Raw genomic sequence first — 26,596 nt, forward strand, 5'->3', positions numbered from 1 at the left:
GCGGCATACCATATGGTATACCGTATACCATATGGCATACCAATACCAACAGAAAGATCATGTATATAAACACACTCCTTAGCCATGGGGATTAGGACCCTGTGGTCAACTCAAATAGCAATCCTAGAGTTAGTATTGCTAGTAACGACTAGTTATCTATCTTTCTCCTTGTCTTCTGTCCTCAAGATAAACCTAACGGCCCTCTGCCTACGAAGTCCTAGGCCTGTCGTTACAGAGGCCATTCAAACACAGATGAATCAGGAAAGTTCTATGATCAATGATGGAAAAGAAAAAGGAAAAGAAAGACGCGACAAAGAGCAAAAAATACAGTGACAACAAAACGCTGGCCATGTCGAGTCCATTGTTGAAGGAAACACTTTTCTGAAACGATTTGCAGAGAGTAAACTGGAACTTGCAGTGATAGGACTGGAGATGGTAATAATGAACTGGACAGAGCAACCGGACGCCGTACGACCTTAAGCACTATGGAGGGGATGAACAAGTATCATGCAACTTAGAATGAAGGCCTTCTTGCTTCAGACCCAGTGGGATGTGCGGCATAGAGCGGTGGTGACCCGTCAATGTCGAATCGAAAAGAGGTGTAATGTAATTCCCTGCTGTTATATCGCTTATCAGACGCAACAAGTGGACATGGGTTATTGCGTGTCCGGTCGTGAAGAGTTCAAGAGAGTTTGAATTGACGAAGACTGCTTATGCGTTAGCCTGTGGCAGATTGTTTCGGTGTACAACACAATGCTACCTGAGTCGAGAGTATCTACTACAGACTTCTTTAAGATGGAGCCAGCCGCGTGTCCAGGTATTTCCTTTTGAGTGAGATAGTTCCTTAGTGTCAGATTGCTTCTTAGTGTTGGATCTTTTCTTACTGTCAGGTCCTTGTCTATTATCAGGTCCTTCCCCGTTATCAAGTTTTTCCTCAAGTCCAGAAATCCCCTTAGGCTCATGTACTTCCCTGGACTCGGCTATTTTCTCAGTCTGGGTTATTGCATCTACCTTTGATATTGACGAGGTTGTGACTTTCGGTTTAGAGGGTGCTATATCTTTGAGCTCTAGACATGAAAATGGTCAGACCAATTCTTCAGAAAATATAATTATTCAACTCACCCTCAAGTTCATTGCCATTTGGAACTCCAGGGTCCTCCAGGGGATTTTCAGGGAAGCGAGTCCCAGTTTCACGCACAATAGATTCTGATTGCTCTTCATCTTTTTCTTAGTATGGTTCAGAGTTGATGTCGAGAACATCTGTAGCATGCAACATACCTGACTCGATAGATAGTCCTTCGTACTGTTCTTTCTGCTTCACAACGACTGCATAGGCTTCCATCAAGTTTGCGTTGTGAGTCTCCAGATCTAGATTCCGTCCTGGAACTGATTCATGCCAATTTTCTCTTACTGGGCGAATGTTTATTGGTATCTTGGCTTTGATCTCTGCCGAATTAGTGAGACTCGCTGTGACTAGTGCTGCGTGAGCACTTCCTGATTGGGGTTGAATATCTTTGGACCAAAGTTCGAGTACCAAGCAAGACCAGGTAGTCTCATCCTGTACGTGACTTCTCTTCCTCTCGGCCTCCCTCAAGAAGTAGAGATAGAACCTTCTGATCTCCCAGAAAGAGCTCCGTAGCATATGGAGGAGCCATCGATTGATTCGGTCATTTGTGCTACTGAATTCTCTAACAAGATAGTCCAAAAGGGCCTCTGACCTGTCGCTCAAAAACAGAGGAGGGAACCTTTCCAGATCACTCTGCGAGTATGAGACAATGGGCTTTTTGGCAGTTGCAGTTATGTTCCCTGCCTTGAGAGACTCATGCTTTTCTTCAATTCGTCCTGCCAGTTGTTCTGGAGGAAAATCGTTGGCTATCACCTCAAGGGTGGAACGTGGACTGAAGGGTTCTTTGCCCTCCGTAGATCGCGGAACACTACTCAGATGATCGAGATGTGCCATACTATCAGGCACAATAGGCAATAGATCTGTGGCCTGTCTCGCATGACGCAGGAACGGGCCAGGGATTGCGGGTTTCTGGAATGGCCTTTCACCGACGGTCGTCCCATAGCCATATATAAGCTCAAAGGAATTGCTAGAGACCGAAGAGAAGTCATCCACTGGACCTTCTCCTGAGAAACGAGGAATAGGCAAGCTGAAAGAGGACATCGACTTGTTGAACGTTGAAGGCAAAGGGCTGTTCACAGTGGCTAGTCGATTATAGACCGTCCTTTCGTCCTCTGACAGTAGATATTCTGCACCAGCCAGATCATCATCAAGTTCCTCGTACGCCATCTTGGTCTCGAGAAATTTTCCCAGATAGACTTTGAACTGTTCAAGATGAGCCGATGCATCGCGAGACAAGTGGTCGCTTAATTGTAACAAGAGTGGCTGGAAGTCATTCTGAAGAGTTTGGACAGACAGAGCAAGATTATCCAAGTCTCGATGTAGCTGCATCCGCTTATCTCCTGCAACAACACGCTTCCCGTTTACCCGTTCTCGGTGGGTGGCCACTGCTAGGAAGGCCCTCGGTATATTCTCCGCTTTCCATGTAGACTGTCCTGGAGGCTCCGCTAAAGGTGTTTGTTTTTGATTGTCGTGTTCCATATCTGATAATCAACAATGGGATGGACCTTCCGATTATTGGAGATGCTCTCGTGTCTTTATCCCTCTACCTATCTCAGCAGTTGTGGGTCAGTCTAACTCTGCATTGACCCCACGACAGGGAAGCCCCGAGGGCTTCAGGAGATGGCGAACACAACTCACATATTCATAAATATCTAAGGCAAATCCAGAATGAAGGGTAGAAAATAAGCTCTGTGCTCGTGTTGAGCTTGCCTGTTAGTACCTCATTCTGGGAAATGGAGCCGACTCAGCTGGGGGATGCCCGAAGGTCGGAGAGATTTCTCCTGGACTTGCAAACTGGCTCGGGCCATCGGCAAGATCGGCCAAAGAGACTGCCCACATAGGCCATCCTGTTACATACCAGACTGATCTCTGCATGTTTTCCGAGGTAGCAGGACGAATTTTGATGCGCGCAGTGACGTTTGGTCAATAAGCGACATCAAAGACCCTCGGGCTGAACCTTTTTACGATGAAACGGGCTGTGTCGCAAATGGTTTTGTGTATCGCCCAAGGCGAGCTCTTTCCATACAATGCTCGCATAAGTTTGATAAGCATGCCACAGAAGCAGGTGGTGAGGTGACAAGTCAAAAAGAATCATAAATGGTATGATGAACGCTTGGCAGCCGCACGGGTGGGCACAGGTCATGGGACTCCTACACCTGCTCTCCAGTGATTGGGTTCCCCAGGTAAGGGGGCTGGCATCTCAGCTTTAGGCTACAAAGTGCTTTAACCAGACTTTAATGTGCTTTTACCTAGTTTGCCCTCAGTGCGTTGTAGTATGTCGCTTGCATTGTACATTTCTAATTCCAGGACTATTGGAGCTTTGTCCATTAATATCTGTCAAGCCTTGATTCATAATTGAGGAACAAGAGCTCTCTCTTTGTACATACTAGTCCGTTATCAATTTTTACCAGTCTAAAAGCACCTAATTTGATTCTAATCCTGTCCCTCTTAAAATGAGACATAAACTGATAATTAATCAGAACGAAAATACCTTCTGACACCAGGTTTAACTGGCAGTTAAGATGTCGCGGCTCGAGAGTCGCACCAAGCCTCATAGCACCTTGTGGTCAAGCTACCGTTTCCTCAGCGGAGCTCCAATCAAAGTCCCCTAGTTCTTCCTACATGCCGAGCAGCCTCATCCGTCACATGGAATCCCTCTCCATCAAATAATCATTAATCCATTCCCGCGACGAAAACACATCAACGAACTAACAGTGTGCAAGTGACAAGGGACCTGTGGTATTGGACTGATTGCGAAGGCTTGGGGCATTTATGCAGGATTCATGCCTGTACCGTTCAGCGTGGGAGCCTGATCGTCGATCTCAAGTACGGTGATTATACCGCTGCTAAGCTCTGTGATGATGTGGTGGCTCGTTCATCCCACTTATTGGCTTGCTGACCTCGACGACGGACTTCAGCCCAATCTAATCCCCAAACAGCCTTGAACCCCCAAGCCCAGGAGACGATGATCTCGTTACGGAGTTAGACCTGGACTATTCCCCACGACTGAATCCCTGCATTTCCTCGCTCGGGACAGCAAAGGGAAGTGGGGCATAAATGTGAGGCTGATAAGATGACTCGCATCCTACTGACGCTGCTACACCCTATGAGAAGACAACCAACACTAGTCTCGAAGCTTTGTTGTCACTCCTATGACCAAGTATGGCTCTAAAGCTGCATGGCTTGCACACAGTACAGGACAGATGGAAAACATGGTTATGCACTTAGCAGCAGCAGCAAGAGCCGCAACCGTGGAGCTACCATATAAATTCCGCCTTCGTAGGGGGCACAGGAATCCCGCTTGTAGATATCGAACTACGGACTTGGATTAGACAAAGATTCCAGAGATCTCCTCAAACGCAAGAACATGAATCCTTCAGGACCCTACCACTCCAATGGAGCTTGCCTGTACGGAGAGAGAGCAACCCCCTCAGGCCAACTTCTAGACGTTCGCTGTATGTATTCCCGACTACTTACCTATCAATATCTGAGCAAGAAAGCCTGGTGAAAACTAACAAGAGACCTTCAGCCTACAAGGATCGTTCAAGGGAAGCCCATTACTTCCGACTAGGGCTCATGATCAGTGTGTTTTGGTCCGAACCAATGGGTAATGACAACGGTAGTACTTTTTCAGGTACTGTGACTCCAATTGGCGACAGAGGCCACAAGGTCTTCAGTAATGTGCGACGATTCATCGTTATTGAGGCTCGCAACAACCTGTTTTGCGTCTGTGTGTATGTAATATTCCCTCAATTAGAGGTACTCTAGTGTCCAGCTGCTGTACTGACATCATCCAAGGCCAGTCACCACATACGGAAATCAAGGATGTAAGAAAAAGGGCATCAATGTCCAAGATCACGTCATAGTTGCGGATTCAAGAAAGGAAGCCCAGCAACTTGTCGGAGAACCACTGCTAGAAAAACGTCCGATATTTGTCGATCTCTTCGACTCACGAGACACACTTAGACCAGCATCGCGGGTCAATCTGAGGAGTCCGACGACGATTCACTATAATCTAGCGATCAGACTCCTGGGGCAGGTCCATCCCCATTATATACCGCGCCTGAAGCAATATCTGCCCAATTTCGGTTTCGACCGCGAGGAACATACAGACTATCATCTGATCAGTTCCAACCAGTCCCAACATTAGCCCAGGTCCAAGTCTACAACCTCATGTATGAAGCAGCCCAGTTATTTTAGAGGTCAATATCCCGGAGACCAAGCTCAACAAGGATATCACGAATGGAATTAAATTCCTGTCCTCGAATTTATTGGAGAGATTTCGGCCATCAATCTCTTCTCTCCACAGTTGCCTACTCGATAACATGGGATACTCTCTTCGTTGGTCCAGAGTACGCGTATCTAACGCTGCAATAACGCAAGCAAAGCGGCAAGACGTCAGCGTGGAACGACAAGGGCTTCCATCTTTTCCCATTTTTCTCCACATATTTCTACTTTTGCTTCGATGACTGGAACAATACGAATCAATTGAATTGCACGTTACTTCGTTTTTCTGGAACCAGATTGACACCTACCAGATGCTACGGAGCTTGGAAAAAAATTAACAGAATCTACGATGATGAATCGGATGAACGAGCAATACGACCACACAATACGGATTTTTTATAGCCATTTTCGCAGTTGTACATCACTCGTTACTATCTAGCATTTGTTCCCTTGGAGAATAACAAATCAATCTTCATTTTTCGTCCTCCTGTGAAATCGTACTCCATAGTAGTTACACCTTTTTAAGCTTTCCCGATCCACTCACACACTCTCCGCAATTTGCTATCAGTCTCCACCGTAATACGGGGTAGTTAACCAGAAACGAGCAGTCTTGCCCAAAATCTTACAAGCAAGCGGATCCCGCCAATCCAAACAAAGCCACCCAAAGTGGATACTACCTACCTAACCAACGCGGGGTCCCAAGGTTCGGCCCGGACCCAGAAGCTTGAAGCCTTCCCGTCAACTTTTAGGTCTTACATATAGGTAGCCTTCTTAGCCCTGGGGGGAGTCTTTGGCCTTGGCCACCCCGGCAGGCATACCGCGAAAACCTTGAACTCGGTTGCCTTGTCAAGTCGGAGATTGGATCTAATTAAGCGGGGTCGGGGGGACTCACTGGATTGAATTGCAACGCATGAACTACTGCAGAACATAAATCCAAGGTACTCCCCCTGCTGCTCGTAAGACGTGCAGCGACTTTGCTGCAAGTTGCATACACACCTCTGTTATTTTGTATATGTATTGGTACATAGATAGTCTAATACCTCTTAATTATTCATATGAGTCAATATGAAATGGCACGAAGCGGTTGCAGTTGTATGTACATGTACAGTGCTATTCACTCCCTAGTATATGCCTGCTAGTACTATACCTGAAGTACAGCACAGCCCGGGGTGTGCAAAATGCTACGTCAATACTCTAGGTATGTATCTCATAGCCTTCATGCCCAAACCCCGAAGCCTGCCATCGATGCCCAAGCTAACTAACCACCCACTTCTATCGTCTACCATGTCTTCAGCGCCGAGTCTCTTTTTTTCCCCGATCCAATTAGACGGATGCACACAGCGTAGCCAGTCAGCGGTAAACCCCACGACACTGGAGCCGCATGGCTTGCAGCAGAATACGATATCCCGGGATGGTAGACAACAGCGTCATGCACACATACACATACATCCCGACAAAAGCCGCTGCACGGCGTCCCGTCCTGTAGGTTAGCTTAGCTTAGCTTAGCCCAGCGGAAGTCTCGGTCTGATATGCTAGCGCTGAAGGAATCGGATCATGACAACGACGTTCCAATTTCCGGATTACTTGCTATTTACGGAGTCAGGGTTTGCGGAGGGGACGGATGGAATTCGGCTGCCAGGCCTTTTTCTTTCTTTCTCTAGAGATGGACTACGGTAGATGCCTTTTCCGCTGAGGGCAGTCGGCCTGGTTACCCCTATACTATACTATGCTATGCAAGGCAGGACGTAATATCCCGCGGGAGGTGCCACGAGCGCTCCATCCAGAGAGAGAATGGCGACGTAGACAGAATGTGTGTCTTCAATATAGATTAGACAAGGAGAGGACTTGTATGAGGCTCTGCTGGAGAAAAAGCGTGAAAATTGTCCATGGGATGGAAGAAGCATCGCGGCCGACTCACAGCTGATCTGATTACGTTCCAAAAATAAGCCATCATCTCAGTATGAATGAGTCACCAACATTCACGTAGATAGACCTGTAGATGATTGGATCGAAGCTAACGGGCGTCGTACATCCCTGAGGTGACTAGCTAGCCTGGCCTGAATAAGGGTTCCAATGCGCGTCTACAAGGGAGGATGCAGGCGCACGTCATCTCAGATCGTCTCTTCGGGATCCCCGCAATGGATAGATAGATAGATCGATAGACCCTCATCTTCGTATGGATACGTCATAGTTCCTCCATGAAGAGAAGATGAAAGAGCGAGCTGAATGCCTTCTCTTTTTTTTCCTCTCACCAATCGTTCGATCCACGTTTCGCGGTCGACGAGATGGATGCCTCAGGTAGGTAGGGGGATAATTTCCAGTACGTTCCGCTTGCCGTGCTGAAAGGCGGTTTATTTGTTGACAGAGAAACGAGGTCGTTTGATTTCTCCTGCATCTGTTGAAGGACATGAGATTGGAGCAAAATACACCGGCTAAGGTCCTGGGGTTCCGACAGGGCCACGAAGCCTGGAGTCCAACGGACTCAGCCCGAGTGCGCTGGGGGCTGGTTGGTAGGAATTGAGGAGTGCGGTAGGCGCTTAATTGCGCGCTAATATACAGCTATGTACATTTTTTTTCTGTAGATCAGTCTCGCTTGTGATGAAAGACGGGATAGAAAATAATGATAAAAAGCAAAATGTTGAAGATCGCTGAAGAGAAACTCGTTAGGGGTATACAGTAGAACCCGACGTTCGGGGACCTCGGAACGCAAGATCGGCTTGTGGACAGAACAAAAAGTCACATGTCGCTTTCCTGTACTGTATCTCTGTATGTATCTCAAGGTATATGCGGCACAACAAGAGCCTCCTGGCAGAAAAATAGCGTTTCCACAAATTACAGCCGGTGGGCCCGGGTTACATGTTACATGAAGATCAGCCATGCTGTCACACCGTTTTACCCGACTCGAATGAACGTAATTGGTCTCTCGCCCTCCTTCATCGGGAATTGGATCCCTACGTCCCCGATCGTGGGGCTGCAAGGGCTGCAACAAACGCGATCTCCAGTAGCTAGAAAAAAGAAACGACCCGGGGGTATATCTTCTATGCAATCAAACAATTGTTGGAGATACACTTCACAAGCCGAGATGCTCAGGTGGCGAATATACCAACTTTCGCGCTTCAAGAACAGTTTTCATGGTTCGAATCGAACCTGCTCTTAGGACCACGTGCTACTGGCAAGATACTCCGTACGCTAAGCGTTCGAGGGCCGATCGTAGTGAACAACCTAGGGCGTTAATGTATCTCTACTATTTAGGAACTCACATGTGGGGCAGCATACAACAAGCATTCGATCCAAGAACTCCATGTGGTTTCTACGATACGACGGTCGATATCACGATGTCTGCATGCTAATTCAGAGTGATGTGCCTATCAAATGAGCGGTGAACGCAGGATGATCAAGAGAAAAGCCAACAGTTTCCAGAGAATGCACCAGCAAATCACGTTTGAGAAACAAAAGTTGCGGTAATGCCCAGCGCGCGGTGATCCGAGTCTATAGACATAATACTACATAGTTCTTATTGGGAATATGCGGATTAGGGATTCGATGTCACAAAAAACGGTACAACAATGTCTATGCACACAAAAAGGTTACGTCAGTAAAAGTAATAGCAGAGTAAACAACCAGAACTTGAGGGGAAAGGAAATAAGTTAGTGTCATATAGAATAGAAGCCACCAATCAAACCAGCCCAACCCTTCTTTCGTAAGTCGCAAATGGAGTCGCCTTCGGCTAATGTTGATGTGTGGCCTAACCCTGTAGGTATACTCGTATGCCGTGTTCTTTGGGACCATCAAGGAAAATATACTCTGTATCGTCTGAAATAGTCCGTGGCGGCGAATACCCGCCGTATCGTCTGCAAACCACAGTTGAAGAGACAGGCGAATAATCTCCGTTTCGTCCCAGCCCATCCTCAATAAAGTCTGAAACTCCGGAGTTGATTTCAAATGTAGCATCTCTATTGAAGAGTGACGAAATTTGTGAAGGATCCACTTGTTGATAAAACTGGTCCGGTTCAGGCTTCGAGACATGTCTTGCTCGAAGAAGGGTGAAGAATCTGCAGGCATCGATACCCTAAGTGGATCATTCCGTGGCGTTGTATATTCGATGTCGATGTCGCAATCCTTGATATCCCTTCCATTATCAAAGTTAGTCTTTAATATATCTTGATCTTTGCATATTTCTTTTAAGCGACAGACATACTGCAGTGCATCATTCAGTTCTTTTTGAATCTGCATTTTCCTCTCCTCATATGTTGATAAGAATTCCTGCGATTCGGTGTCAAGAAGTATACTAAGGTGCATTCTTAGTTTCTCCTTTTCTGCAATCGTGAATCTCTCGGAATCAAGATCAGAGAGACGTTCCCGTAGCATAACCACATCTCCAACGCGCGATGGATACTCAGAGTGGAGCGGGTGGAAATGGACATCATCACTGATAGTCGAAGTAGCTTCTTCAGAGCCTCCGTCCTCAGAATCACTATAGTTTCCTTGGGCATTTGTGGGAAGAAGTCTGCGAAGCAAACCAGAGAGTTATCTCTCCATCTTAGCCAGAGCGTATTCATCCTGTTCCAACTGGTCTTCAACTCGATGATAGTTGTTTTCAAGCGACAGATATGAGTTCGTCGCTGATTGAATTCTTTCAACTTCGCTGGAGAGAGATTGGATATTCTCTACCGCATGTTGAGCATGGATGGCATTAATCTTTTTCAATAGTTCTGCTCTGATAGACGCTTCTCCGTCTCTTTTGTATCTTAAGGCAAGGCGTAGTTCTCGAGCATGTGATCTCTTTGCAAACACGTCTGCTTGCTTACTGACCACGTTATTTATGGTTTTCCGCAGTTTCGTGTACCGGGGACTCCGTATCCCACTTTCTGGCAAACCAGACATGAAGCGATCTAAGGAGGAACTTGTTGCTTCATGCCCATCATTTTCTTTGCTGTATTGTCCTGCTTTTCGTGAGCCCTAACGGACAAGAATGGAGAATAGACACATGAGGAGTATAGACTATCTGCGTAGTGACATTGTGGCTTACCTCTTCCGCACCATAGCTCTCCGCCCGACCCGGACAGGTCGCTATTGCCAAGACTGATCCAGTATCCCCATGCTCTGCACCATCTGAGAGCGACACCGCTGGGAGAAGGTTGCACTAGGTACACAGGCGCTGAGACTTCGGTGATCAGCGCTTGCTAGGGGTCAGGAGATGCAACAAAGGACGGCGTCCGGATATCAGAACAGCCTACATTGAGGCCCAGGAGAGAAACGGTCAGCCATCTTGCCAGTTCAAACAGGAATGATCGGGCTAACAAAGTACACGAACTTCACCTCTCTCATAGGCGGCGCGGCACTACTTGCTGCATCATCGCACAACATGCCGGTACTTGATAGCGGCTGTGGAGTTTCCCCGTCCGTCTTAGGCCCACCTCCCAGGCGATTGTTACGGCCTGCCAAAATGCTTCAAGGATGGGGTTCCGGAGTAAGCCAACCACCAGACTCTTCCATGGCAGCAAATTAGCATCGTTCGCATGGTGACTATGCCGTCATGTTCCGCTAGCATCGGCCGATGCATGCACGTCCTACAGTAGCGCCCGCCAGCTTCGGGACATTACGCAGTAGTGGACACCCACGATCCAGCACTGTCAATCGCCTCCGTCCACCTCAAGCTTGCCCTACAGCCCTGCCCTAACAAGCACCCTGGGCTCTCGCTGGCTTCCATGTGAAGGCAGCGGTCTGCGAATAAAGACCCGACAACGCAATATGGGCATGGGTGGGCAGGATGTTCGTTAGGTATCGCAACTGCATGGTCGACGCCGGTAATTAGAGCCGCATGTGTTATTTGAGGGACAAAAAAATGCGCAGTGCTAGGAAACTGTTGGTTTGCGATTGTGGGCTTTCTATACATGTCTGACGTTTTTGACAGCTTCAGCGATCTGTCCTACCATCTCTTTGTCGGCTGGTGATAATCGTGGCGTAATGCAGTAGGCATGGACTCACCATGGAAGCGTGACCAACAATGTGGACGATATTATCGTCTCGTCAAAGATGCAAACAGTAAGTGTTAAAACTCGTTCTGCAGGACGCTCTGTGAAGTCACGTTGACCTCCCGAGCGCTAATAGAAAACCCTTACTACGAATGGGACGAGCCCGGTGGTCCAATGACCGAGGCTCCACAAGATGTTGCTGAGAGGAACCAGAGGTATAACTCCAATTTCCATGTTTCCAGTGGTTGCCATGAGGTGCTGACATTGCTTCGACTTTGTAGGACAATGCCTTCCTCACAGACTTATCCTTCTGACAATTCACGAGACACACAAGGCCCTAGTCGAGACTCTTTTGGTTGTTCAGTACAAAACACACCTTACGGACCAAGCGGTCGTGATGCCTACTCCGAGATTTCCATGTCCGATGGTTTGAGAACGTACCGGTATGCGTACACCTCGCCGTCTCTCAGTCAAAATGCACGTTCGGGTTTTCCCATCCAGTACTCAGAACAGCTGGTTGCGACAAGACCGTAAGTAAATGTTCTCTCAGAGACTCGTGTCGGTGTCACTTCGACTATCTCGGTTGAGAGATACCGGGAGCCCCGGCTATGGAAATAACGACGAACTGACGTGTGTCAAAAAGGTCTAGTCAGTTATATGATGCCAGCCATGCTCAGCCCAACTACGTGATCAGTTCGACACAGCCGGATTCCCAGATGGGTGAAAGCAGACTTTGTTCTCCTAATACTGTTCCTCAGAATGCATCTGGCCGACGTACCGTTTCTGTTGCTTTGTCTCTCGAGAGGAACAGTGATCCAGAGCCAATTAACGCCGCAGGTCGGCAAGTGACTTTCCCAGGAAGCTATTTGTGTGAGCAAAGGTCCGCGAGGACTGGATATGAGGGCAATAATCCATATGGGCACCCGAGTCCAGTAAGTTTAGACGACCCCATTGGAAGCTATTGGCTGATAGTTGTGATAGATATTGGAAGTTGCACCAGGAGAGAGCCTAGATTCGCGTGAGTAATTCTATTCTCAGAAAGTGCTCTTCTCTGACCGCTGGAAGGATACAAGGTTCGGCCAGATCCAAAGAAATTCTTCAAAGTTGGAAGGGCAAGTATCCAACCCAGTATACGGTCCAGCCTGAAGCTGATTTATTGAATGTACCAGGTTTTTGCAATGGTCTGGCATGAAAGTTTCAGCGACAGCGGAACACAAGCGAGTCAGCGTGTTATTCTTGCAAGAGGCAAATTCAGAGAACCAATCTATAGTTCAATCCGTCGTATGGTCGTTGTCAGAGAGCAAAAAGGATGTGCGTGGTGCATGTAAGTGAGATACAAGCACTCTGGTGATCAACCTAGCTACTGACCGTGCTTTACCAGACCTATCAGTACTTACAGCGGGAAAGGGCTAGCCAAACCTGGCGTCGATGTATCAACCCATGCAATCATCCACATGAAAGGCACAAAGCCAGCTCGTCAAGCAGCCGAGCCACCGATGACCAAGGAGCCCATAGCTGTCGAACCGGCCTCGCCGGACCAGAAATTGGACCCGATGTCACGCATCAACTTTGCCAAGATCCACACCATCGAACACAACGTCAAAGTGCTTCCTGTGGGACGAGTTAGTGACGAGTCCATACCTAAATTCGAAGCTTACGTGAGGAATGAATTCAACCGTCAATAGACGATCTCGATCAAAAAAAAGCCTTTTCCAGTCCATTGGCTAATCGAGGTCCATGACGACGACTACAATAACAAATTGGAATCGTTATCTTCATCAAACATATAATACGTGCTCCCTGGCGGATGATATCTCTCGAATACTGGATTCCTAGCTCCATACGTACATCAGTTCGCCTGCTCTGCTTAGTCCGGTTACCAGATGACGCTGGCTTTCTATTCTCTCAGAGTGGTCACTTGTTGTTGCGCATTGTTAATGTTCTTTGTTTCTCGTTGATTCTTTCATTCTCATCAGCATCTAAGTTGACTCTCCACAGATCTGACAGCACCAGTTGATGTATCTCTCCAGTGTTTCAATGCCTATTGTCGACGAGCAGTCATTTTCGTTGCACTCGTTAGAAATATTTTTCTTAGGGGCAATATGCATCATATGAAAGGTTGTCTCCTTTCTTGAGCACAGAAGTCGTTTAATAAGCATCACAGCAGAGCAAAAAAGAAATGATCAGTTCTATGTGACGTTTCTCCGATAGGGGGAATCGAACCCCCGGCTGCTGTGTGAGAGACAGCGATGTTAGCCACTACACCATATCGGACTGGCTGTGACGTCATGTACTTCTGCTTTTTTCAAATTGTTATTCCCATAGTTAGTTTGAGATATGGCTGTTTTCCACACTTGGTCTTGCTTGTAGGGGCACAATGGTGATAAGCCATGTTTGTACAACTGCATTGAGGACGAAATAAGATATAAGAACAAAGGATCATCTTTTCAATAACCGCATACACGTATCTATTAGTGTCTGAAGTTGAGGTTTGGACTTCTGATACTCTACCTATGATTTATATATTTCGCGACTTAGAGATTCGTTGTGATAGTGGGATCCACAATTTGAGACGATGCCTGGTTCAAAGGTGCCAGCAGAAGTAGGATCCGGGCCATCGTTCTAGAATACTGTTTAAGTAAAATACAGTAAGTAGCATGGATTCGACGTGGCTTACAAAGAGAATAAGAAATAACTAAGTTGGTTCTCCCGGACCAAGCAGCGCGGAAGGCGGGCGGAGAAGTCGAGCTCCGCTCTCGGAAAATCACCCGGCCCGAAAGATTTTCCTATCGTCCAAACGTCGAGGGGAAACTTGTTGGAGAGCCCTGCTACACCAGATGTCCTGTTCTCTTTAACAGCATAAAATCAAAAATCTGTCCAGTGCGCAGTTTGTCGCGATGAAGCGTAAGCTGGACGCCAACGATGTACCCTCTACGGAGGCGCCCGATGCTGGCAATGACAAGGAACCCAGCTTTGAAAATCTCAATCTCGATCCCCGACTGCGCCAAGCCCTGGTAAGAGAAAAGTTCACCAAGCCGACGCTCATTCAGGCGGAGGCTATTCCGTTGGCTCTTGAGGGGAAGGATATCTTAGGTATGTGTATTTATTTTCTATGAATTTTTATTTAGGTAATACTGACAAGACACAGCCCGCGCAAAGACCGGCTCCGGTAAGACCGCCGCATATGTCCTTCCGATCCTGCAGTCGATAATCCAGAAGAAATCTGTAAGCGCTCTTCTTGCACCTCTTTCTGCAGGCTATCTCTGACAAGCATTGTCCCAGACCAATCCCTCCCTAAAAGCCACAACCGCCCTCATCCTCGTTCCGACAAGAGAGCTCGCAGAGCAGGTCCAGAATGTGGTCGTCTCATTCTCCTCCTTCCTCGGGAAGGACGTCCGCTCCGTGAACATTGCGCAGAAGGTCTCCGACGCTGTACAGCGGACGATGCTTGCAGATTTCCCCGACATTGTCATATCGACCCCGGCGCGTGTGCTGCACAACATCAACGCCTCCACCCTGTCGTTGGAGAGTCTTACACATCTTGTGATTGATGAGGCGGATTTGGTTCTGTCCTATGGTTACGAGGATGATATGCACGCGCTCGCGAAGGCTGTTCCTCGCGGAGTGCAGACGTTCCTGATGAGTGCGACGCTCACCTCCGAAGTGGACGCTCTTAAGGGTCTCTTCTGCCGGAACCCGACGATCTTGAAACTGACGGAGAAGGAAGATGAGGGCGCTGGTGTTAGCCAGTTTGCCGTCAGGTATGATACCAGACGATATTTATTTCTGTATCTATTTCTGAATCCCCACTGACGCCTGGCAGATGCGCGGAAGACGAAAAGTTCCTCCTCACCTACGTTATATTCAAGCTCCAGCTGATCAAGGGCAAATGCATAATTTTCGTCGGCGATGTCGACCGATGCTACCGTCTGAAGCTGTTCCTGGAACAATTCGGTATCAAGAGCTGCGTGCTCAACTCAGAGTTGCCGGTCAATTCGAGGATACACGTTGTGCAGGAATTCAACAAGGGCGTCTACGACATCATTATCGCTGCCGACGACACGGAGGTCCTGGGCGCTCCCAAGCCGAAGAAGTCTAAAAAGGCAGCCGGTGAAGCAGACGCGGAAGATGGCAAGGAGTCGGAATTAAGCGACGAGGACGAAGACGAAGAAGAAGAAAAGGAAGAACAGCAGAAGAAGAAAACAACCGAACGCCCAGAAAAGAAACGCAAACTCTCCAGCAAGGACAAAGACTACGGCATCTCGCGCGGCATCGACTTCCAGAACGTCGCCTGCGTGCTGAACTTCGACCTCCCCACCACCTCCAAATCCTACACCCACCGCATCGGCCGCACCGGACGAGCCGGCAAGAGAGGCATGGCCCTCTCCTTCGTCGTCCCCAAGGACCAATTCGGCAAACACAAACCCACCAGCTTCCCCACCTGCAAACACGACGAAGCCGTCCTGGCCAAGATCATCAAACGCCAAGCCAAACTCGGCTACGAGGTCAAACCCTACCACTTCGAGATGAAGCAGGTCGACGCCTTCCGGTACCGCATGACGGACGCCCTGCGCGCCGTGACCCGTCTCGCGGTGCAGGAAGCCCGCGCGCGCGAGATCCGCCAAGAACTGATCAAGAGCGAGAAACTGAAGCGGCACTTCGAGGAGAACCCCGAGGAGCTACGGCACCTGCGACACGACGGCGAGTTGCGCGCCGCCCGCGTGCAGCCGCATCTGAAGCACGTCCCCGAGTATCTGATGCCCGCGAAGGGGAAGCAGGGGTTGACGAGTACGGATGTCGGGCACGTGGGGATCGGGAAGAACAGTGAGAATCGAATCCGGAAGGCGAGGGAGAGGAATCGGTATCGGGGCAGAGGGAAGAAGGCTGTGGGGGGAAAGGTGGATCCGTTGAAGACGTTCAATTCGAGGCGCAAGTGATACCATTTTTTTGTCTGTCTGCCTGTATCTGTTCCATGTTTATATATGTATGTAACGGGTGGTATTTCTGGAGTAAATAAAATCATTGGATGGTGCGGTTGAAACTTCCCTTTCATAGATTGCTCATGGACTCTCATGTTGTCTATCTAACATTAGGTATCTAATCATAGCCATCGATAAATCCATCAGTATCTCTATCTATGGACATAAGAGTATACTGCAATGCATATATGTACATATGTTTCATGATCATGATATCAACATCCCATTCATCCCCCTATCCACTAGGGTTGGTTATAGCTCCTCCAAAATCCTCTTCATCAACTCCCCCCCTTCATGTTCTCCACCAAACGAGAAACGCACCCACTTCCCCCTCCCCTCCTTCCTGACCTGCAGAACATGCCTCTCAACTTCTTTCGCCCGCCTCATCACAGCGCGGTACATTTCCATCTGCATCTCCCTGCGCCGTCTGGCTCTAACCCGGTCCTGCTCTGCTCGGAGGGTATCTTCGAATGTCACCCCTCTCCAGTTATCACCAGCATTATTACTACTGGAGTCTCGTTCCAGCCCCATCTGCGACTCCTCCTCCGACTCCGGCAAAAACCCCGGCCCTAGATCAACCCACTCCACATCCCTCCAAGACCCATTCCACTCGGGTCCGGGATTCGTGTACACGATCTCCTCCGCACCACCACCAGCAGAGTTCGGGTTCAGGTACCGTCCATTCCAACTCAACGCGCCGAACCACTCTCCGCATCCTTCCAGGTCGAGCCATTTCAGGCAGTACGTGGAGCGGGAGAGGCGTTTCAGGACGCGGGAGGCTTCCGCCCAGTTATTGCTTTCGTCCTCCGTATCTATCCTAGAGAGGGATGTATTCCTTTTATGGCGGGTGGAGGTCGAGGAGGGATGAGCGAGGGTCGGGACGGGCCAATGAGCGAGGGAGAGGTGCGTGATGGTGGATAGATGCGAGAGGAGGTTTAGGAGGGAGGACCAGTTCGCCCTGGCGGGGTCCGGGTGCGCAAGGGAGAGGAAGCGGAGGTTGGAGAAGCGGAGGGTTTGCGTTGGTGTTTTGGATAAAGCTGGAGTAGTAGATGGAGTGTCAGAGTCGGAGGAGGCTTCCTCATCCCATGAAGAAGGGACATGATCTTCCTTCTTCTTAAGACGCGCAGATGGCACATCCACCTTCTGGGAAACCAGCAGCTCGTTCATAAGCTGCTTCAAACTCATGGACCGTCCTGTCGCCCCGCTGAGATCTAACCGGCTGATTTCCTCGTCTATCTTCTCCAGCTCCAGCCGTTGTTCGTCGTCGTCTTCCTCCCCCATCTCCGACGGTTTTAGAAACAGCGGCCAAAGACCCTGCATGCGCTTCTTCCCCAGCATCTGCTTCTGATCCCAATTCCGATCCCCCTCACAGACATCCCCATAGTGGTAAACAGCCAGATAACTCAACAACAGCACCTTAATCCTCCCGGGCAACTCGGCCAAAAACGTCCCATCGTAGTCGAGATGCCAGGGCCAGTTCCGCGCCATGGATCTCAGAACGATATCCTGTAGACTTCCCTTCTCGGGGAAGATAACCCCCGGAAGTCTCTGCAGACGATATAACACCCTCCCCGCAATGACATCTTCCTCTTCATCGTCTTTCCGCTGCGTGGTGTTTGAATCAGATGTATCCGAAATATCACCCACGAACCCACTCGGCGGGGGAGGAGGACCAGGCGTCCTGCGCACTCTTCGTTGCCCTATTCCTCCTCCTCCCCCGACTCCGACGCGACGCGCCGCTGCAGGTCTATCAGGCGGGGGTCGTGGCGGCGGGGTCTCCGGGATCTCGAGGAGGTTACGGATGGAAGGGTGGACGGATCGCGGCGCTGCTACCTGCGGGAGAGAACGAGAGGCACCATTCACGGTGCCACCTCCGGACTTGGAGACCTGCGTGCGGCGCAGGTGGTTGATGAGGTCGTTGACGGAGCGTTCTGGAGTCGAGCCATGTTGGCGACGGTCGCTGGTACTACTGTGGTTGCTAGATGAAGTGAGTGACGGGTGGACTGGGTTGACAGGCTTGACGAGGGTGGATCTGTTGTGCTTTTTGGGCATGAAGGGACTGGAACGAGTGTCTGATGGGAGGTTGTATGGGGGATGAGAGATGGCGGGATGTTTTGAGGGGTGTTGGCGGTGCGGCTGGAGGCGTCTGGAGCGGAGGTTAGAGCTGGATGCGGAGATTGCTTATCATTAACATTATCAGCCTCGCCACCGGGGCGATAAGTTGCACCCCACCATACATACATCGAAGATGACTATTTGCATAATACACAATTCATATAATCTTTTTATTTATTTATTTATTTCTTTTTTTTTTTAAAAAAAATGGATGTTATTTTAATACGTCCAGCTCGTTGAGAAGACAAGGTATAAATAACACGCATGAGCAAAGGTCCTCACAGCTCAGCGCAAAGACTATATACATGAATTGAATTCACCGTTGAATTTTTGTATGCAAACAGTTCCCGTTCCCCCGAACAATCATCGCCAGTTGTTGTTGAAACACAAGGGGGAATCACTTTCGTTTCTTCTTCGAGAAGAGAATCGTACACATCATAATACATACATCTGAGAAAAATCAGACGTCTCGAACCCAGGACCCGTCGTTCATCTTCCCTTCTCTCTTCGGGCCCTCTCGGAGCCAGGTCTCGACCAAGCCGTTTTTGGGATCTTCATCCGGGAGACCTCTGGACCGTCTGACTTCAAGCACCAGATCGCGGACCCTCTTCGTGCATTCCTTGCGCAGCTCCACGGCCTCGTGGCCGTGTAGGAGCTCGTCGTTCAGCACCCCGAGCGGAAGGTCCTTGGTGCCGGGAGAAGACTTTTCCGCCTTCTTCTTCAACTCCTGCCAGCGTCTCCGCAGGTCTCCAAAGACGGCCTCGGTATCTGCCTTCTGTCCAAAGGTGACGCTGATCTTATTGAACGGTCTCGGGAGGAAGCGCGGGAACTGACGGTTCTCAGGCATGATCTGATCATTCCCTTCCAGCCAGATGGGCACAACGTCCGGACACTCAGAGGCCTCAAGGATCAGTCGCGCGACACCCCATTTGAAGTAGCGCATCGTCTTCTGCGGCGCTTGGTGGACCTTGCCTTCCGGGAAGATGTGGATCCACGAGTACGAGTTGCACGCGTACGCGGACGGAGCGAGATACGAGTCGCTACCCATAGTGGTATACGCCAAGGGGAGATCGGAGAACGGGTCGACGCAGACATTCTGCAGACTCCAGTACTGCCGTTCCGGGGCGGCCTCGTGAGGATCGGCGGGGAACGGTCCCTTGGACAGCAATCGGATCGCCTGGGTCACGGTCGGTTGGGCGACACCACCGTACGGGGAGTAAGCGGATCGATGCGTAGGGAGCACTTGTCCCAACGTGAAGAATATGCCAAACCCTCTGAAACTCAACCGTCAGCAGCTGAACCTCTCGTGGGAAAAAAAAGACTAGGGTCAAAAAAAGGGGGTGAAAAGAAACCCCATACCTATTCATGAAGCAGATATCATGGCTTCCAAACGCCCAACGGCGGTTCCAGGACGGAAGACCGTAGTGGTAACGAAGAGGCAGAGCTCCCCACATCAGCGGATCATCCATTCTGCCATCCCAGGCAAACACTCACAGTCAGTCATCTTTTTCCCGTCTCAAACGAGGTAATACAGTATGGATTTGCCCAGAGTAGCTAGCTGTCTCTGGTCATCGCACGTACGTACACACTGATATGGTTGGATACTGTAGTTATCGCATCTCAAGTCAGCCCGTAACAATCATCCAGGAGAAGGAAACTCAATGGGGAAAAAACGCACCTGTAATCAACCCCCTCTTCCTCGTGGCAGGATCGCGCCTCGAGTCAAGCAGCTCCATAAAGGACTCCAGGCCATGGACCTCGGTCGAGTTCAAACCAAGCAGGAACGCGCGGCTCAATGCCCCGACTTGGAACATGGTCGCAGAGGACCAGGCCCTCCACAGCGAGGAGGGATGGTCCGTCGTCGCGCCTTGAGGCATTGTGCTCGAAACGAGTCCTCACCGGACGGCCATAGAAGAGAAAGATAAAACAAAAAGGATGACAGGAGAGAGAGAAGGAGAAGCGCTTTAAGCAAGCAGCAGCACCGTACGGCACGTGGGCAGAGGAGTGGTGCTGTAGGTTCCCTAGTTCTGTACAGTCGTAATAGAAGAACGGAGTCGGGATTCCTCCGCGGCTTCACGAGCGTCGGGAAGTCCTATCGGCCGGCGGAGGCGCACGGGCCACCAGAGTTTTCATCCGCAACGCCGACGAGAGCGATATCGAGACTCTTGCTCCGCACTGCTCGACCCCTCTTATCCTCCGCCGCCACAGCCATGTTTAAACCAACGTCTCCCTTACTCGGAGGTCTCCTCTGGTATGCTTGAAACCACTGGTCCCTCACTATCTCCAATCCCGACCCCCAAACCCGGCACCGCAAGCGCTCTTGACCATCCATCTACCAGTTCGGTAGATAGATCCTCAAATGGAAGCCATTAAAATAAGAGCTAACCATACCCCTCCAACTACAAACAGGAAAATCCCCTGGCGCCTCTCCCGCCCGCAGAAGGCGCGCCAACGCAAGCGCCTCCGCGCCGTCGACCGCGTCGTCGACACTGTCAGCGCGGCGCTGCAGCGCAACGGCCAGACGACCAAGTCCATCGAGCGGTGGTACGCGGAGATGCCGCGCGAGGAGGAGATGCTGCCCAAGGACAAGTACACCATCTTCGACAAGAAGGAGAAGAAGTACCGCAAGGGCATACATAGTGAGTGCCCACCCTTTTCCGCCTTTGGTTGATGCTGTTGGGATATGGGCCGATTGCCTCTCTATAACTGGCCATTGAGACTTGACTGGGATGTGATGGTGAATTTTTTTTTCATGGTTTTATGAAGCTGAGCTCTGACGTATCATCTCTTTTACGTATAGAACTCCCCAAATGGACTCGTGTCAGCCAGCGTCTGAACCCACCGGGTTTCTAAACAATGTGATGGCATTACGGAAAAGAAACGACGGAAAACTGCAGCCTACAAGCTCCTTTTGCCTGTCTCTAGCAGACAGACACTCTAGACGTATCTATATGTATTATACATCACATCACAGCTCACTATTCTCGCTCCTCCCGTGAGGATGGCACCTTGGGCTAGAGAGGGAATGGGAGGACAAAACGGAGTTCTGGCAATTTTTGTGTTGAAAAATTAGCATCCTGTATTCTCATGCCTCGTGTCGGACTGTTTATTATCCAGGATCTACAGAAAATAAACTGATAGGATCTTCCAAGAATGACAGTGTCAAAGCGGCCATCGATCCGACATATGTAAGTCTTCGTCGTAACCTACGTAATATAACCACAGAAGGAGTGGACTTGGAGACATAAGAATAGCTCCCAGACACGATGATGTCAATCATGCTTTTTCCATATACCCAACATAGACTACTACCACCAGCGTGAGTGACATCACCGGGCCTCCTGGACAACTGCCTGCTCCCTACTTCGATCCGCAGCCCTATCTTCTTGAGCGGCTGTGGGATGCGGAATATCGGGAGATTCAGCGCACCCCGCTGAATTCTGGCTTGCTGCCATTGGCAGGTTGGCTTGACGAATGTTGTCAGTTTTGCCTTTGTCCGTAAGAGAAGTTCGGTGACTTCCGTCCGTTCTCCGTATCGTGCCATTCCCCGACCGTTCCCGTCTTCGTTGTTTCTCCATTTCTCGGACTGGCCTTTTCTGGTGGGAGTCTAAAGCTGGAGACATCTTCCTGGCTATAGCACGATACCCTTTGTTGACACCACTGGCTATCTCCTTAACTCTGGTTCGGTTGACCCTGCCTTCGTAAATTCCTTTTCGAATTCGATATCCACGGCGAACCTTCTGCCAATCGCTCAAAGTCTCCTGCCAACCTGCACCGCCCTCATAGTATGCATTCTTCTGTTTGGTCGACATCTCAAAGCCCTGCGGTGGTCGTCGAAGGATCCAACTGGCTGGATCGATCTTACCATCCGGAGGTTCGTCGGCCGAACCGTCGAACAATTCAATTGCTTTGAGAAAGTCCTGTAGTCCAGCAGACTTGCGTTCCTTGTTGACGGCAATCCTCCAGGAATCTATGCGAGGAGTCTGAGCCCTTTTCCGGGATATCACGGGATATTTGGGCTTCCTAGCTTCACCGTTGCGGTCTGGAAACGGCACATTAAACCTGGGATCACCGTATCGTCGCTTAACGTCAGTAGAGACTCGTGAGGGCGGATCATACACAACCCAAGTCTCCGTATTCAACCAATGGTTCATGAGCGTTGCAAAGTGAAATGGTTTGCGACCGGGATCCAATTCATTCTGTAGCCATTCCAGTTTCCGGTTCAAGTCATACATTAGTCTGACTTCTGGATCGCTCAGTTGTCGAAAAGGAATTGGACGACGTGCTGACCTATGAGCTTTGGTGTGTTCCGGAGCCTGAAATTTTACCCTCCTCTGTTTCCGCGAGCCGTCACGCTGAGCTGAGCGGTTTGGTTCTCGCGCCGCTAGGGGACGGACCCTGGAAACATTCGGGGACAGAAGTCGTGGCGAAGGGGAAACTAAGGGTTGAGAATCGGAGCTGGATCGCAAGATGCTGCGTCTTGAGGAATGGAAGCCAGTATTTGTCTGGCTGCTCTGTTGGAAAATTCCGTTCGTTTTGCAGCCCATTGTGGCACCATGACCCTGCTCCAAGGGGTCCTCCTCTATCGAACCCGACTGCAAACTACTGCCACGCAAGTCACTCGAATAGGCACTCTGCTCTGAGGAAAAACTCTTCAGGAGTTCAGAGATCGGACTGCCGGGCCGGCCTGAGTAGCCGAAAGACCTGGATTTAGGCCCCTCGAACGTTTGGATTTGCATGCGTGCAGCCCACGCTCTGTACTTGCGCGAGAGACGAGATTCCCTGGAAATGGAAAACACTCTATGTGATTCATCTATCACAGAGTGATCACTTCCAGACGGCCTGTCGAACTGCCTTTGTGCTTTTCCAGGATTCTGCACTGGATCCAGCACCGATGGCAACGAAACTGTTCGTCTCAAAGTTGGTTCACCGTCGGCTGATACTAGGGCAGACTTTGAGATTTGAGATACGTATCCCAGATGCTTCAAGTCCAGGGGAACAGAGATCCTCCGTGAACACAATATGGGAAGCAGGCCAGCCAATATCAGGTTGGGTATAGGATAGATTATGGGTGTCATAGAAATGTATCTCTCCCAAGCACATTGAGGCTTGTCGACCAGTGAAGGCTGGATAATGGCAAGTGGTTCCATTATGGCCGGACTGCCGTCGACATTAATTCCTGGATAGGGAGTGTTTCGACTCCCTGATATCGGGGTGCGTCTCTCGGAGTCTACCTGGATATCTTTGTCTCGGGGATCGCGATTCTCTCTGTGGTCGTTCGCAGTCTCAGTGTAGACAGTTGGGGGGCCAGGGTTCCAGATCGAATTTGCCGTGGGAGCATCATAGCTCATCAACCACTTTGGTACCCAGCGTAGCACTACTCTTCGAATACCGTAGTACCTCTCTCTTCCGTTCTGACCAGGATCCCACCAAACCCAATTGTAGTCAGCACGCGAGGACTTCCACTCCATCCATCGACGAATCTTTCTGAAGCACTTCTTAAAGATTTGCTTGTTGGCCTCGTGGCGGGCTAAGGGCACCCAACCATACCACGTCTTCGCATACCGGGCCGTGGTAGGCTTGCGTCCTCCTCCGAGGACTCTGTCTTGGGTAAAGAAACGAATGACGGCACCGATCCTCCAGAAGAAAACCCCGACGATAAAGATGCACGCCGTACCCAGGAATAATAGCAAGAATACCTTGATACTGATGAGCTTTGTGACGGGAACAGGTGTCCCTGGTGGTCCTTTCGGGGGCCGCGGTGGAGGGATGAAGTGCATCTGCCGACGATGCAGAGGGGCCATTCGTCAGAAGGCGCAAGACACAGGGGCTGGAAACCGTAGGGTCATTGAGGATGGAGTGTGGGGTAATGATGCTGAGTTCTCGATATTCCTGAGCCGCACCGAGTCGGTCATCGTCAAAGTCACTGACTTGATATGGAGAAGTGAAAGAACCATGAGCTTATGCAGGGAAGGTGTGGAGAGAAAAGCTCCTTCCTTTGGGCCAGGCATGTATCATAACAGAATTAGCCCTTGATGTGCCCTCCTGGCAGTCACGATATGGAACAGCATCACCAACCCTGGAATGACTAAGAATTGATCAGCTATGTAGGTATTCACGACAAGAGACAGCTGCTACGGAATTGAAGCAGCACAAGAAATACGACCGTGGAACTGACATTTTGAGACCAAACGAGCACAAGATTCACATCAGAGCAACAAAAACCCGCAAGCGAAGATAACAAACACAAGCCAGCAACTGTCGCTGTAGGTTTGCCATGTTTCTGGCTAATTGTGCATTTTTCTCGGACATTAAATTGCAAAATTTCGTGCTCCATTGATGGTAGTAGCCAACTACCAAATCCAAAATCGTCAAGCACACAGTAATAGCTGTTGTCAACAGCCAAAAAAACTAATCGTAATTATGAGGTGTAAGTATATAAAACAGGATGTCGAGCATGTATATATACATTCCACAGCCTGCTTAGCCAAAAATCAATTGAAGAGGAAGGTCGTGATACATCTGGTAGTCGAATTCGTTGCTCCACTCCAATACGAAGCATTTTGTCAGAGCGATTACAGCGTCCGGGCTCAGATCCTCAGACTTTTCTGGTGGACTAGATGGCCGCGTTCTCCAAAACCTGGTTTCGTCTAAGCCATCCTTCGTCCCCCACAACAAAAGTAAGGCTGCGTCCGTCACGATCCGGACCAGATCACCCGAATTGCCTCTTCCAGCTTGCACAGCGCTGGCTGCCATATCGGCCATGTGCTCGCGGACAAAAGTCGGATCCCATCCCATTGCATCTAGTCTTTCGGGCCGTTCGTGAACTGCAGCACGAAGGGCTTCTGCAAAGACAGCACGATATAGATCCATTCTCGGTTTGGCAAACGCAACTAATATGTCACGAAGACCGCGATGAATGGACCATGAGAGAGAAGACCATGGAAGATAGTCAAGCGCATGGTTCAATATAGAAGCCTCCACTTCTGACATCCAGAGGGTGACACCATCTTCGGGACCGTCTCTGCTGGGCAAGGTGATTGACAGAAAACGTTTTGGAAAGACATCTTCCTCCACACGCTTCATGAATAAGAGATCCACTTCGTAGACCCTGCCTCCCATCATATTATATAAGTGTCTGCTTCCGTGAGCACCTCCAAATCCTTTAACATTATATTCCAGATTCCAGTTGCCTGCAGGCTTGCGGCCAGGAAAAGCGCACTTGAAAGTGCTAGGTGCACGAGCGACTACCACACCGGCCATCATCTGTATGCATTTGTCGACCCGTCTCTCGAAAGATGCAGGATACACGTCCTGAAAGACGTTGTGAGAATCATGCGCGTCGAATCTAATCCTTGCAGCTTCACCAAGGGGCCATTCGATGCGCCACTGTCCACAGTAGGATGGATATGCCGCTCTATGACCAGAACCGTCGCTGTATCGAAATGTAGGACGCGCATTTGTCAGAGCCAAGATTGTCATCAAGGTGGCACGAGAGATAGTAATACAAGCTGTCGACCTGTGGTGCCTTAGCGGACGGATGGGAATAGCATCCCATGCGGGCTTCGTAAGAGGAACAGGGCCATTGTCAAGGGGAAAATTGACGACTTGTCTTTCAGTCAGCCCAACCTTCCCATTAGAGATAAAACCACTCGTTCGAATGGTACCTGATTGGCGGCTCCAGATTCGAGCTTCCGGATGGAGCACGGAAAGTAGAATCGACCATGCTGCCTTTCCAGTTGGCGCTACTAGTGGCAGACGACTGATATGGATGTCATTCTGGCCGCATAACCCATCATTGAGATTGGCGACGATAACAGGCCCTAGCGGCGGCGGTTTGAGGAGTCGATACCATGGGAACGCAGCCTGTCTCGCCTTCCAAACACCAAGATGATCGGTGCCACGAAGGGCGTGAAAGGGGTCCATCTGATCGATTATCGTGCTGGCTTGCGCGATAATTGATCCCAAACCGACCACCGTCGCAGCGAAAGACAGCCATGTTGCAACTGTGGCAGAGGTATCCATGTTGAGAGGTTTCCAACGCTCTCGGCACATAGGAATCCGAAAGGCACTCGAGGGCTAAGTCATCAAGGATGAAGCTCTGGCACTAAAAATGTCAGCACAAGCAGTGTGTAAACGATCCGAAGCTGAGATAGCGACAAACTGAGCGCCTT

The 26,596-nt window shown here is 49.8% G+C and overlaps 9 protein-coding genes and 1 non-coding gene across 10 annotated transcripts; 4 read left to right on the forward strand and 6 right to left on the reverse strand.

The window, feature by feature from the left end:
- Positions 1-682: 682 nt before the first annotated feature.
- On the reverse strand, positions 683-2,605 carry VTN00DRAFT_6697 (uncharacterized protein; the record flags this gene model as incomplete). The annotated part of the gene is made up of 5 exons (XM_069433361.1): positions 683-707; positions 761-824; positions 885-1,067; positions 1,123-1,215; positions 1,279-2,605. 5 exons carry the CDS (start codon positions 2,603-2,605, stop codon positions 683-685), a joined length of 1,692 nt encoding a protein of 563 aa, XP_069286751.1.
- Positions 2,606-4,493: 1,888 nt separating this feature from the next.
- VTN00DRAFT_6698 (uncharacterized protein) lies at positions 4,494-5,276 on the forward strand (the record flags this gene model as incomplete). Its single annotated transcript, XM_069433362.1, has 4 exons — positions 4,494-4,581; positions 4,656-4,709; positions 4,761-4,860; positions 4,925-5,276. 4 exons carry the CDS (start codon positions 4,494-4,496, stop codon positions 5,274-5,276), a joined length of 594 nt encoding a protein of 197 aa, XP_069286752.1.
- Positions 5,277-11,331: 6,055 nt separating this feature from the next.
- On the forward strand, positions 11,332-13,013 carry VTN00DRAFT_6699 (uncharacterized protein; the record flags this gene model as incomplete). Its single annotated transcript, XM_069433363.1, has 8 exons — positions 11,332-11,398; positions 11,465-11,543; positions 11,610-11,858; positions 11,972-12,260; positions 12,310-12,346; positions 12,394-12,440; positions 12,498-12,652; positions 12,710-13,013. 8 exons carry the CDS (start codon positions 11,332-11,334, stop codon positions 13,011-13,013), a joined length of 1,227 nt encoding a protein of 408 aa, XP_069286753.1.
- Positions 13,014-13,530: 517 nt separating this feature from the next.
- On the reverse strand, positions 13,531-13,602 carry VTN00DRAFT_t133. Its single transcript has one exon. It is a non-coding gene; the product is annotated as a tRNA-Glu (tRNA).
- Positions 13,603-14,225: 623 nt separating this feature from the next.
- VTN00DRAFT_6700 (uncharacterized protein) lies at positions 14,226-16,265 on the forward strand (the record flags this gene model as incomplete). The annotated part of the gene is made up of 4 exons (XM_069433366.1): positions 14,226-14,421; positions 14,477-14,553; positions 14,611-15,089; positions 15,152-16,265. The coding sequence occupies 4 exons, from the start codon at positions 14,226-14,228 to the stop codon at positions 16,263-16,265; spliced, it is 1,866 nt and encodes a 621-aa protein (XP_069286754.1).
- Positions 16,266-16,559: 294 nt separating this feature from the next.
- VTN00DRAFT_6701 (uncharacterized protein) lies at positions 16,560-18,359 on the reverse strand (the record flags this gene model as incomplete). Its single annotated transcript, XM_069433367.1, has 1 exon — positions 16,560-18,359. One exon carries the CDS (start codon positions 18,357-18,359, stop codon positions 16,560-16,562), a length of 1,800 nt encoding a protein of 599 aa, XP_069286755.1.
- A 523-nt stretch (positions 18,360-18,882) lies between these two features.
- VTN00DRAFT_6702 (uncharacterized protein) lies at positions 18,883-19,926 on the reverse strand (the record flags this gene model as incomplete). Its single annotated transcript, XM_069433368.1, has 3 exons — positions 18,883-19,696; positions 19,782-19,866; positions 19,917-19,926. 3 exons carry the CDS (start codon positions 19,924-19,926, stop codon positions 18,883-18,885), a joined length of 909 nt encoding a protein of 302 aa, XP_069286756.1.
- A 706-nt stretch (positions 19,927-20,632) lies between these two features.
- On the forward strand, positions 20,633-21,275 carry VTN00DRAFT_6703 (mitochondrial 54S ribosomal protein mL60; the record flags this gene model as incomplete). Its single annotated transcript, XM_069433369.1, has 3 exons — positions 20,633-20,673; positions 20,832-21,061; positions 21,223-21,275. The coding sequence occupies 3 exons, from the start codon at positions 20,633-20,635 to the stop codon at positions 21,273-21,275; spliced, it is 324 nt and encodes a 107-aa protein (XP_069286757.1).
- A 476-nt stretch (positions 21,276-21,751) lies between these two features.
- VTN00DRAFT_6704 (uncharacterized protein) lies at positions 21,752-24,226 on the reverse strand (the record flags this gene model as incomplete). The annotated part of the gene is made up of 1 exon (XM_069433370.1): positions 21,752-24,226. One exon carries the CDS (start codon positions 24,224-24,226, stop codon positions 21,752-21,754), a length of 2,475 nt encoding a protein of 824 aa, XP_069286758.1.
- A 679-nt stretch (positions 24,227-24,905) lies between these two features.
- VTN00DRAFT_6705 (uncharacterized protein) lies at positions 24,906-26,447 on the reverse strand (the record flags this gene model as incomplete). Its single annotated transcript, XM_069433371.1, has 2 exons — positions 24,906-26,029; positions 26,090-26,447. 2 exons carry the CDS (start codon positions 26,445-26,447, stop codon positions 24,906-24,908), a joined length of 1,482 nt encoding a protein of 493 aa, XP_069286759.1.
- Positions 26,448-26,596: the final 149 nt, after the last annotated feature.

Source organism: Thermoascus crustaceus, assembly GCF_041956765.1.
Source record: "Thermoascus crustaceus strain CBS 181.67 unplaced genomic scaffold VTN00scaffold_4, whole genome shotgun sequence".
NCBI classification, from domain to species: Eukaryota; Fungi; Ascomycota; class Eurotiomycetes; order Eurotiales; family Thermoascaceae; genus Thermoascus; species Thermoascus crustaceus.